Here is an 11,932-nt window from a genome sequence, read left to right on the forward strand (position 1 = left end):
TTGGCCTCAGTTTTCTTAACTGAAAAATGGGATAATAATGTACATTCCTCACAGGTTTATTGTGAAGATTAAGTGGGGTAATAGGTATTGTGCTTAGCACCCCATGCTGAGCTTTATCTAAGTGCGTGCTGTTATTGTTGTGGTTGTTACGGTGGTTGCTGTCCTTGCTGTTGTTTGTGTGCCTAGCACAGCACCTGGCACATAATTGACCCTCAGTCCGTCTGCAGCCAGCATATGGAAAGAACCTCGTGATCGCATCCCTCTTCTCATTTCAGAATTTTTTTTTTTGCCATTGCCCTTGTTCCTTCCTTTTTTTTTCTTTCTTCTTTTTCTTTACTACTTTCTAACTTCTTACTTTATGTTGTGCGCCCTTGAAGAAGACTTTCTGGCACCTGGTGGATATAAATCCTTGGAGGTGTGTAGAGATGTTTTAAGTAGCAAAGGTCACTGCCCATTTTCTTCCTCTCTCTTGTCTGGCCTCAAGCTGTTGGAAACGATTAGGCAGAACGTGTACTTATGCACTACACTTTACACACACTACCTGAGGAGATCAATTAGAATTGCTTACTTAAGAAAAATAACTAAAAAAAAAAACAAAAAAACAAAAAACAAAAAAAAGAAAAATAACTAAAAATCATCAGGACTGCTCTTATTCATTGTGTGCACTTAATTAAATTAATTAATTTATTTTGGTCGTGTGCATTTTAAAAGCATTGACCTTGCAACTCCACTTGAGACATCCTGGCCTAGTGAATCTGTCCTTCTGGGACACTCTGTGTGTTTCTACCTGTATTTAGAATGCCTGGCTTAAAACTCTTAGCTTCCCGAATAGCATTCTGCGTCCCGAATGCTCTTAGTTGTCAGTCAAACTGCGCTTGCCTATGCACTCGTCTATTCTTGATTTATAAATAGGTTCAGCTGCCTAACAATTAAATATACTATATTTTGCACATGCACATTCCTTAAGGAGACATTGAGAGGGCAGATGGCTTTTACTGTTGTGATGCTTTCTGGAAACCATCTTCCTAACTTTCCTAAGTGGGTATGTTTTGAAGGATTGGCGATGAGACTTTTGGTCTCACAGGAAATCTAGTATCGAATTTCTAGCAGATCTTCACAGGGACAGGCCCAGGACCAGCTTATACGTGTCAGAGAAGGTCTGCACTGCATGCTTTATGTTACACATGGCTACACATGCTTGTGGCTGTGAGAAATACCGGTGACAAAGGCAATAAGACACCAGAGAAAAGAAAGATCAGTGGGGTCTGAGAAGGAGACAAAGAGGTAGTCTTAGGTGTGATTAAATATTTGATCAAGTTGAAGGAAGGAGATGGCATGCATAAACCAGGGCCCATGAGAGACGTGCCTGGAAACCTGGAAGGGGACATATGGGGAAAATGGCCTTAGGTTAACCTGTCAGAACTGCGAATTGAATAATAATACTGGGTATTACACAGCATTTTCAGATATGATATTGCATTTATTTCTTTATATAATTCAATAAGGTACGTGGATTAAATATCATCACTCTTTTATCCATGGAGAAAATGATGTGGAGAGAACAAAGAGACTTGTCCCTTAGTTTGGGCACTCCGGCTGCCTCACGTTGCTCTCCTGTACCCAGGGTTGCTTCACCTGACACCAGGGTGGAGAGGAATGAGCTCTGACATCAGAGCCCTCAAAGAGACACAGTTCTAGTCTAGATCCTGCAGCTTACTGGGCGTGACCCTGGGCCCACCTCTTAAGTTCCCAGCCTGTTTTCTCATGGGAAATGTAAGGAGTGAGTCTGGACAATCTCTAGAGCGTAGCACAGATGCTCGTTGACCGTAGGGTGTAGCCAATTTGGAAGGAAACACTGAGTAGAGTGTGCACGAGGGGACTGCCTTAGATGGCAGTGCAGTCTGGCAGTACAGTGAGAGAAAAGGAAGCGTCTGAGGGTGATACGCTGGACTTACAAGCCAAAAGGCCATGTGAATTCATAGTTTGTAGGTAGTGAGTGTGGAAGGATTCAGGAGGCAATTCGGTAAGTTTCCATGTTCAATTAAAAAAAAGACAAGAGAAAGAAAGAACGAACCCAGGTTTGTCCCTTTCCTGTGACCTAGGACACAAGAAGGCTGAGGAATCCGGTCGGACCAATGGGGGGCTCCACCGAGCGCAGTCTCCGAATCCCCCGAGGGCCGCCCGGCCGCGCACCGCCTCCTCGAGGGGTGGGTCACGGTGGGCGAAAAAGGACGGGCGCAGACTTGCAGCCCGCGCCCACGTCGGTTCTCCCCCGCCCCAAGCGCGCTGGCCGCGCTCGCCTCCGCCCCGCCCTCCCACCTTCATTGCCCGGCCCCACCCGCCGCGACTCTCCCTCCTGCAATGTTTAACCGATCCGCAGGCGGGTCGCGGGTGATGCGAATTCCTCGAAGCCTTAAGTAGCTGCCCAGGATTTGGTTAGGATCCCCCAAAGGATCCTTGAGGTTCGTGCCCACACCGCCCACCCCTGCCCCAGGGCACAGAGGGCCTAGGGGGCCGTGGGCGGGGAGGACGCCCCCCACTCACCATCCCCGTCCACCTAGGAGCCCAGTTCCATCCCAGTCCCGCCTGTCTGGGCTGACCCGGAGGGGATTTGGGGCGCGGGGCTGGCCGCTGGCTGGGAAGGCGGAGGAGCCGCTGGAGGTGGCGGAGGCAGGTAACTGCAGGCCCGGAGAGGAGGGGGCTGGGCCGGGGCGGAGGCGCCACCGGGCTGCTTGGGCACCTCTGGGGCCCCCGCCCGACCTCCGCCGGCGTAGCCCGGAGTGGGGACAGTGAGTCAGATCTCGGGCACCCGCGGGAGTGTGGAGGGGGTCAAGTCAGGAAATGACATCAGAGGCCTGTGTTTGGGGAGGGGCGGTCCGTGCCCGGCCGGGGCGGCGGGGGCGGGGGGGGGTGGCGGGGGCGGGAGGACCTTGCTGAAGCCTCCGGCCCCGGGGCAGGATCAGGGCCCCTTCCTGGGGGAGTTTCCTGCCCCGTCCGCCCTCCCCGCCTCTCCCCGCCCCCTCCCCGGGCCGCTCCTTGTATGGTCTCGGCGCCGCTCTCTCCCCGCCCTCTCCCTCCCTCCCTCTTCCCGCGTCCCTCCCCGCCGGGCTGGAGGCGGCTCGGGACCGGGACGCAGAGTCCGCGGACCCGGCTGCGAGGCGGCCACCCGAGACGCGGCGCGCACGCTCCGACCCGCGGTGAGGCGCGGGGAGCCGCTCCGCGGCCGCCCACGGGGTCGGGAGACGGGGGAGCAGAGGGGAGCCGGGCCGGCGAGGGGGTCCTCTGCCCGGCTCGGCGCTGCGTAACCCGGCCACCCACCCCCCGCAGCACGGCCTGGCCATGGCGGCCCCCCGCCCGCCTCGCGCGATCTCCGTCTCGGCTCCAGTTTTTTACGCCCCGCAGAAGAAGTTCGGCCCGGTGGTGGCCCCAAAGCCCAAAGTGAATCCTTTCCGGCCCGGGGACGGCGAGCCTTCCTCGGCCGCTGGGGCCCAACGCGCACAGATGGGCCGCGTGGGCGAGATTCCCCCGCCGCCCCCGGAAGGTATGTGGTCGAGCTTGGGGGCTGGACCTCGGCGGGCGCCGGCCTGGGGGGAGTGGTTTCGGGAATTTGGGGATGTCTGGAGAGGTCGCAGCGGAGGGGGCTGGGCGCAGCCACCGAGTCCCGAGCAGATGTTCTTACCTCATCGTGGAGCTCATGGCTGGGGGCCAGGGCTCCTGGGACTGTTCCAGGTCCCCCGCCTAGGGGTGGGAGGCGGGAATGTGGGGCACGAATCTTCCCCTCTGGGTCCGTTTTCCGAAGTGTAATGGGAGATGTACCACTCCTCGGCTGAGCCCCGGCCTTTCCTGACCCAGTGCTCCCAGGGCGTCCTGCGCCCAGCCCCCCACCCCGTTAACTTCCCGTACGCTCCAGGACCCTCGAGAGAGTTATTGGGTTGGGGGTTAGAGCTGCTACTTCAAGGAAGGGAACTTGAAGGAAGCGTAGAGGGGTCCCTGCTGACTGTCCTCTCTCTCCTTCCAACACCAGACTTTCCCTTACCGCCTCCTCCTGTGCTTGGGGAGGCCGACGACGCCGAGGGCGCTCTGGGAGGTGCCTTCCCCCCTCCCCCTCCCCCGATCGAGGAACCGTTTCCCCCTGCGCCTTTGGAGGAGGAGATCTTCCCTTCCCCACCGCCTCCGCTAGTGGAGGAGGGAGGGCCTGAGGCCCCCATACAGCTCCCACCACAGGTATGGAGGCCTGGGAGAGGCAGCTACAGTGGACACCCCAAGGAAAGGAGAGGAGGATCCTCTCCGCTGACCTCCCCGCATCTCTGCCCTCATGGGGGGTGGGGTGGCAGTGGAGAACTGGGATGGGTGCTCTGACCCCTGACCCTCTAGCCCAGGGAGAAGGTGAGCAGTATTGATCTGGAGATCGACTCTCTGTCTTCATTGCTGGATGACATGACCAAGAATGATCCCTTCAAAGCCCGGGTAAGGGGCAGGAGAGTAGGAAAGGCAGGGCAGGGAGGAAGGGCATGGGGATGGAGTTATGGAGGGCAGAAGCCTCTCTAAGGCACTCCTCTCTCCCCTCTGCCTTCCCTTGCAGGTGTCATCTGGATATGTACTCCCACCGGTCACCACTCCATTCGTTTCCAAGTCCAGTTCTAAGCCTGCAACTGGGGGCACAGCTCCCCTGCCTCCCTGGAAGTCCCCTGCTAGCTCCCAGCCTCTGTCGCAGGCTCAGCCTCAGAGCCAGACACATATTCACGTGCAGTCCCAGCCCCAGGCCCAGGCCCAGGCCCAGCCTCAGGTCCAGATGCATGTCCAGCCCCAGCCGCAGCCTGTGCCTTTGGCTAACACCCAGCCCCGAGGTCCCCCTGCCCCATCTCCAACTCCTAAGTTTTCTCCAGTGACTCCCAAGTTTACTCCTGTGGCTTCCAAGTTCAGCGCTGGAGCTCCAGGTGGACCCGGGTCACAGCCCACTCAGAAGTTGGGGCCCCCTGAAGCTCCCTCTTCCACTGGCACAGGCTCCCCTCAGCCCCCCAGCTTCACCTATGCTCAGCAGAAGGAGAAGCCCCAAGTGCAGGAGAAGCAGCACGCAGTGCCCCCACCGGCTCAAAACCAAAACCAGGTGAGGGAGGGTGGGAAGACCAGGCTGACACCAGGGGGCTGGGGGCATGGCTAAGCCAGGAGCCCGAGAATGAGGAGGGAGGTGGTCCTGGAAAGTGGGGTGGATGTGGGGTGGTGGGATAGGAGTTTTCAGCCTCTGCGGTTGGAATGGTGGGACAATGGCAAGAGAAAGCGCTTCTGGAGGAGAGCCTGGCAGGGTCTGGGGCTGGGTGGGGCCCGACTGGGAGTCAGGGGGAGCACACAGGCTCTGAGTTAGGAGGAGGATTTGGTCGACCTTCCCTTGCGCCCTGCCCCAGAAAGTTGAAGAGGAGGGATGAGATCATCAGCAGTCCAACTTCAGATCTTCCCCCTTCTTGGAGTCTTGAGTTAATCTCTGCTCCTCTGAGTGCTTTCACTGCCTGAGGGCCCATCTGGTGATAAGAGCCACTGGTAAACACTGGCTGAGCCAGCCAGCTTCTGCTCAGTGCCAGGCACTGTGCTCTGTACTCGGGAGGGAAGAGATGGCAAAGAGGTTGAGCCCGAGGGCGTCAGTGGACCTGGAATAGAATTGTGGCTCCCAAGACCCCAGGCAAGTTAGGTGAACTTTGAGCCTCAGTTCACTATCCATCCTTACGATGGTTGGGAAGGTTAAGTGAGCTACAGTGTGGAAAGTGCTGTGGGTCTGTATCCAGCACAGGAACGCCCAGCGCAGAACAGTTATCACTCCTGCCTGACCATTCCTGCCTTCCAGTTCAGGAGGCTGATCTTCTGGGTTGAAGGGACCCTGCCAGTCATCTATCTAGTCCAGCCAGCCACGGAGTTAACTGACCGCATGGATGTCTGTGTGTGTACAGGCACAGGGTAGGAAGAGATGCTAAGTGCCAATGAGTTGTGCAGAATCCTACGTTACAGGAACTCCACACAGGGAGCCACTGTTGAGGCTGGGAAGTTAGGAAGAGGCATCATGGTGCTACTGTGCCTCGAAGGCTGGTGGGACTTAAGAATCCAGAGAGGAGAGGGACAGGCATTCGGGTGGGAGCAGCATGAACAAAACTCAAGGGCACAGATGCACCAGGGGTGTCTGGAGGATAGAAAGTGGAAGGTCCCTGTGGGGAAATTACAGAGCCATGCTTAGAGAGGTGGGAGGGCGCTTAGTGGGAAGGAGATGAAATAGCGCACCCAGGGAGCCTGTGGGTCCTGGAGAGGCAGTAATGATTTTTGAGGTGGTGTGTGTCTGGGTGGGGAGGTCTGGTGACAGCCGTGCTTTTGGAAAAGTTTTTCCAGCAGAGGTGTGGCCTAGACGCAGGAGGTCAGCGACGTGTGGGGATTCACTCCTGGGCGGCAGTAACATTAGTGGAAATGAAAAATAAGGCCCGGAGAGGAGGAAGAGCCTCCAGGCTCAGTAACTGACACAGTTGCCAGAGGAGGGGGAGGGGTTAAAAAAAAAAGCCCTGGTGTTTTGGGGAATGACAGTGTTGCTGACAAAATAGAGAAGTCCAGAAGGGGAAATGGTGTGGACCGGAAGAGGTGGGTCCAGCTGTCAGCATGTTGAGCAACAGGTTCCAGGAGGACCTTCTTTCAGCTGGAACTGTCATTCAGTTAGCAATGGGGGATGGGTGGCAGGAGAGGGCCTGGGCTTGAGGTGCGCATATGTGCGTTGGTTGTATGTGGTGATACTGAAGGCCCGGGGACACTTACACAGGAGGGGCCGGGTCCCTGGGAAGAACCTTGGACCAGGGGGAAGAATGGCAGGAGGAGGAGAGTCACAGATCAGGGTGGCATCTCAGAGAAGAGGATGATGGCCGAGGAGCTCTTCAGTGGGGGTCTGAGAAGCATGATGACTAAAATAAGGCCGGAGATAGAGTGGCCTGTTCTCAGAGGTTGGCAGGGAGGGGAAGGCGTGTGTGTGTGTGGGGGGGGGGGGGAACCAGGGGGAAGAAGCCCGTGGAAGAGGGGTTCTTCTGCCTGAGAGCGGGGAGCAGAGCGCTGCTGGTGACCGCCCCGCCCCCAGGGCTTTCCCAGCCCAGAGACCCTGGACTGTGTGGCCGCAGTCTTGGGCAGAGAGGAGCGAGAGGGAGCTCGAGCCGGCCAGCTCCCAGTTCCTCGCTCACGTAGGAGGTGAGGTCATCCGTGAGAGCCAGGGCGCGACGACGCAGTTGGGGGCTGGAGGAGATGCAAGGGTTTGGAACAGCTGCCATGGGGAAGGCGACTGGGAACCCATAGGAGCCAGATACCAGACAGCCGAGCTGAGGCTGGAGGGCCGGAGGGCGCTGCCGTGTTTGGTGAACTCCCTCTGCAGCATTCAGGGATCTCTCCACCTACTTTCTGCAGTTGGGAGGCAGAAGCAGGAAGCGGATGGTGGCGTGACCCAGGGTTGAGATTGGATCAGATAAGTGGTGGTGGCTGAAGGTGGCAAGAGTGGCCACGAGAGCCTTGTAGGAGTCGATTGTTGAGGGGCTGGGCTTCAGGGGAGGCAAGCCAGAATGGCTGGATGTAGAAGGCGCGTGGAGAGGGTTGCGAGGCAGAGGAACCAAAGCCTTTCTGAGCAGGTTCGTTCAGTAGATGTGGATGGGAAAAGGGGGAGGAGGTGATGGTTGGGAGGTCACGCCCAGGGTCTTGGAGGCAGAGACCAAGAAATCTCAGGTCCAGGGTGTCCCATGGTGGAAGGTGCCTGAGCTGGAGGGACGTTGGGAGCTGTTGGAGTTGCAGAGGTCTGAGTGCCATGCATGTTGAAGCTGGGACACCGGTGCTCGCAGGCAGAGAGGGAAAACAGTGGCCAGACTGGTGTGTCGTGGGGGAGCGTGGGTACCCAAGGAGGGCTGATGCTTGAATGGTTCATATTTCCAAAGAATGGAAGAGGCATTTAAGTGGCACCAGAGAGAAAGGGCTGGCTGTGTCCTCTTTGTCTGTCCCCGAGAAGGGATGACCGGGAGAGGAAAAGGGGAAGCTTACATAGAAGCGGGGGCTTACAGGGGACTTACACAGTCAGCTACAGGCAGGAGGTAGCAGGAGTCCGCGGGGCAAATGGCTGAGAGCCGGAGCATCGATGGATCTGTGCTTCCCCGGGCGGATGCAACTCTCCACGCAGACAGGTGTGAGGGTGGTAGAGCCAGGGCTGAGGGGAAGGTGGCCACGGGAGGAGGGGGCTGGGAGGCTTTGAGTTCCGGGTGTTAGGGGGGTGAAGGCATGGGCAGGTAGAGCATTCAGTATCGGGGGCCTCGGTCCCGGGTGGACTTAGTAATGGAGACCCACCCAGCATTCCCGTGGGACCATGTCCTGGAAATGCTGCTACAGGCCGGACAGCCCCTGCAGCGCCTCCTCCCGGGAGATCTCAGGGTTCCTGGCACTGCCCCCCTAACCTCACCCCCACCCCCAGTCTCCAGCTGTCTCAGGATCCCCTAACAGGAGGGCTAGGCTGGCCTAGAGAGTGGCCCTTCTCTGAGGCCTACTGGGGAGGGACCCCCTCTAAGGAGGGACCCCAGGACCTCTTCGTGGGAGCTGCGGGCTGGGCTCCTGCAGACAGCCCTGCGGTTTAACCTGACTCCCGCCTGTGTTGTATCCTCACGCTGACAGGGGCTGCTCGGCAGCCGGCGGGACGGGTAGGTGTGTGCGCGCGTGTGGGTGCACACGCCCTCGCGTGCCGGTCTCTTCACGGGGGCCATGTCCCAGCATGCTCTGTGGAGTTGACGCGTGGCCTGGTGTGTTCAGTGCTTCGGTGACCTGCGCTGCTGTGTGCGTGGCCTGCGTCCGCTCCGTCCTTCTGGCCTGCCTGTGACTGCCCAGGGGCTCCGGGCAAAGCGGGTGGAAGTCTCGTCCTCTTCCCCTTCCTTGTGTGGTGCTGGGCCTTGGGGAGGGAGGACGAGCAGCCTTTTGGGTCCAGCCAACTTGAGTATCTGGGAAATGGGAGGGGAGCTGGTCCTTTTTGGAAGGAAGTGGGTAAGGCCGCTGGGGCGGGTCCCTGGAGGGCATGACCCGTCAGAGAGTGTGAGGAAAGTGTTGGGCTTGCAGGTGCGCTCCTCTGGGGCCCCAGGAGCCTTGACTCTGAAAGAGGTAGAGGAGCTGGAGCAGCTGACGCAGCAGCTGATGCAGGACATGGAGCATCCTCAGAGGCAGAACGTGGCCGCCAGCGGTGAGCCCCCGCCCGCCCGCAGGGACATCTCCTCCGTTCCCGTGCTTTCCGCTGTCTGTGGTTCCACTCCCTGCCCAGGCCAGCTCAGCCCCTGCAAGCTTCACGCCCTTCGTCCCATTCACTTCCGTCTCTGCGGCTTTCCCAGAGTCCTGTGGCCGGTGTCACCAGCCCCTGGCACGTGCTCAACCCGCGGTGCGCGCTCTGGGGCAGCTGTTCCACATCGCCTGCTTTACCTGCCATCAGTGTGAGCAGCGGCTGCAGGGACAGCAGTTCTACAGCCTGGAGGGGGCGCCGTACTGTGAGGGCTGCTATACTGTGAGTCAGGGTCGGGCTGGGGACCCCCGGGGCTCAGCCCGGGGTGGGGGTGGGGGTGGGGTGGGGGGCGAGCGTGGGGCAGCCGTGCCCTGGCAGCCGGCCCGTGGGTGCCGGCTCCCGGCCAGCCTCCTGCTGCTGCCTCCTCAGGACACCCTGGAGAAGTGCAGCGCCTGCGGGCAGCCCATCACTGACCGCATGCTGAGGGCCACGGGCAGGGCCTACCACCCGCAGTGCTTCACCTGTGTCGTCTGCGCCTGCCCCCTCGAGGGCACGGCCTTCATCGTGGACCCGGCCAGCCGGCCCCACTGCGTCCCCGACTACCACAGGTGGGGATCCTCCGCCCCCCGCCGGGCTCTTCTCTGGGCGCCAGCTCCCATATTTCTGGGAGCCAGGCTGCCCCCTGACCCCAAGACGGCTCCAAACGCCTGGACTTGCTTTCTGTCCCCACGTCCTGTCTGTAGACAGCAGACACCAGTTCTTTTGGACTGAGCTGTCCGGCGGCCTTTGGCCTGGATGGCGAGCCTTGCAGCTGGCTCGTTCCCTTCCCCCGGCCCGTCCCCTTCCCCCGGCTCGTCCCCTTCCCCCGGCCCAGCTCTTTATGTTGGGTGTGGTCTTGCATTCAGCACTGTGTGCTGCAGTGACTTCACCTCGCACACAGGCTGGATTCTGAAAGTTCCTTTGGAGATCAGCTGTTTGGAACTCGGGTTTCCCCTTAGAAACGGTGTTTACAAGGTGGCGACTTGCTCAGGCCACTGGCAGGATCCCGTGACGTAGCTAAAGGGCGGGAGCAGGGACGCTGCAGACTCGGATTCCCACCTCTGAGTGTGTGGGAGGTGTACGTTTCGGGGCTCCACCTTGGGTGGCCAGCACGTCACACCCCTCTGTGCCCCTCAGCAGTTGGGCAGAGGCAGCCACGTGGTGCGGGGTAGGCGAGGGGCAGGGTTCCAGGTGTGGGGTCCCAGGTATGGGGTGCTTTCTGCAGGAGCGGCAGGGTGGGTGTGGCAGGAGGTAAGGACCAGTCTGCCATTTCATTTCCCTGCACTCTTGGGGGCAGCGCCGGTGCCCCTCGCCCCCATTCTGACTCGCACCCGGCTCTCTGCCCCGCAGGCAGTATGCCCCCAGGTGCTCCGTCTGCACAGAGCCCATCATGCCCGAGCCTGGCCGAGAGGAGACCGTGCGTGTGGTCGCTCTGGACAAGAACTTCCATATGAAGTGCTACAAGTGTGAGGTCGGCCATCACCCCGGCCCCCTGGGGATGGGAGGTGGTGGGACGCTGCTCACCAACTGAGCGATGGACAGCACCGGGCGCTGGAGTAAATCAGTGCTGCAATTTTGAGGGTCGACAGAGACGGCATCCACGCCCACCCAGCAGAGATGCTTCCCCGTCACTCCAGGACTGCAGGGTGTGGGTCCTCTGGTCCCACAGGTGTGAGGTCACTGAGTTGCCGATAAACTAAGAAAGGGGACGGAACGATGGGAGGGAAGCGTGTTGTTTTGTTTTGGTAGGGCTGGGGGTCTCAGTGAGGTTAAAGGAGAGTCAGAATAGAGGTGAGACAGGTGGGAGAGGCCGCACATCCTTTATTGGGGCGGGCGCCTCGGAAGCGGCTCTACCCACTGCCCGTCCTCCTGGGGAGAGTCCTAGGGGACAACAGTGAAAGTGTGGTGATGGAGGCGGGGATAGGAGTGGAGGCGGCTGTGATCTGGGGGACACAGACAATGAGGGCATGGCTGAGCCATGAAGCATCCGGCCTTCCTAATTTAAAGAGGGGAGGTGGGGTGCTTAGGGGGCCTCCCCGCCAGTGCACTCTTTTTCCTTCTCCCAGGACTGTGGGAAGCCACTGTCCATCGAGGCGGACGACAACGGCTGCTTCCCCTTGGATGGCCACGTGCTCTGCCGGAAATGCCACACCACCAGAGCCCAGACCTGAGTGAGGACTGGCTCCCTTCTTGACTGCAAATCCATTCCCCATTAGCAGACCACCCACAATGAGAACACCTCCCCCCTTCACCCTCCCCACAGTTAATTTTTGATGTCGAGCCCCTCCCTCCATGCCGGACCCCACCCCAGTATCCCTTGTGCCCTGATCCAGGGCCCCACCCAACATGGCCTAGGGCTGCAGAGTCCCAGCCCTGGGGTCCAGTCCTCCCCGATCCTGCAGGGACCACCCACCATCGTCTAGGTACCCCACCTGAGGGGGCACCAGACTGAGCGCTGCTGCTTTCACTGCTGCACCGATGCCCTCAGCTGGCCCTCGAGCAGCCTCTTACTCTGCTTGCTGAGGGCCAGGAAACGCCCTGACCTGCTGGGAGGCTGGGCTGGGCTCACCAGCCTGGACGTTCCCACCCACCCCTGTGCTGCCAGGTTGTGGCTACAGCTACAAATAAAAGGTGTTTTCCAGAATT

General features: G+C 59.4%; 1 protein-coding gene across 3 annotated transcripts; it reads left to right on the forward strand.

Annotated features, from left to right (window-relative positions):
• Positions 1-2,321: 2,321 nt before the first annotated feature.
• On the forward strand, positions 2,322-11,930 carry ZYX (zyxin). Of its 3 annotated transcripts, XM_033863401.2 has the most exons (11): positions 2,322-2,462; positions 2,562-2,674; positions 3,328-3,541; positions 4,025-4,224; positions 4,375-4,467; positions 4,583-5,107; positions 9,094-9,214; positions 9,360-9,529; positions 9,677-9,855; positions 10,637-10,757; positions 11,353-11,930. In XM_033863401.2, exons 3-11 carry the CDS (start codon positions 3,340-3,342, stop codon positions 11,455-11,457), a joined length of 1,716 nt encoding a protein of 571 aa, XP_033719292.1. In that variant the 5' UTR covers positions 2,322-2,462; positions 2,562-2,674; positions 3,328-3,339; the 3' UTR covers positions 11,458-11,930. The 3 variants fall into 3 exon arrangements, with proteins under 3 accessions (XP_033719292.1, XP_033719293.1, XP_033719291.1); XM_033863400.2 differs by lacking the exons at positions 2,322-2,462; positions 2,562-2,674 and adding an exon at positions 2,940-3,197; XM_033863402.2 differs by lacking the exons at positions 2,322-2,462; positions 2,562-2,674; positions 4,375-4,467 and adding an exon at positions 2,937-3,197.
• The last annotated feature ends 2 nt before the right edge of the window (positions 11,931-11,932 follow it).

This window comes from Tursiops truncatus, chromosome 9 (genome assembly GCF_011762595.2).
Source record: "Tursiops truncatus isolate mTurTru1 chromosome 9, mTurTru1.mat.Y, whole genome shotgun sequence".
NCBI lineage: Eukaryota > Metazoa > Chordata > Mammalia > Artiodactyla > Delphinidae > Tursiops > Tursiops truncatus.

Bases quoted from the DNA above. Each gene is read 5' to 3' on its own strand.
- ZYX (XM_033863401.2), top strand. From the start codon at position 3,340: ATGGCGGCCCCCCGCCCGCCTCGCGCGATCTCCGTCTCGGCTCCAGTT. The intron at 4,468-4,582 runs GTAAGGGGCAGG...CTTCCCTTGCAG, and splicing joins ATGATCCCTTCAAAGCCCGG to GTGTCATCTGGATATGTACT. The intron at 9,530-9,676 runs GTGAGTCAGGGT...CTGCCTCCTCAG, and splicing joins ACTGTGAGGGCTGCTATACT to GACACCCTGGAGAAGTGCAG.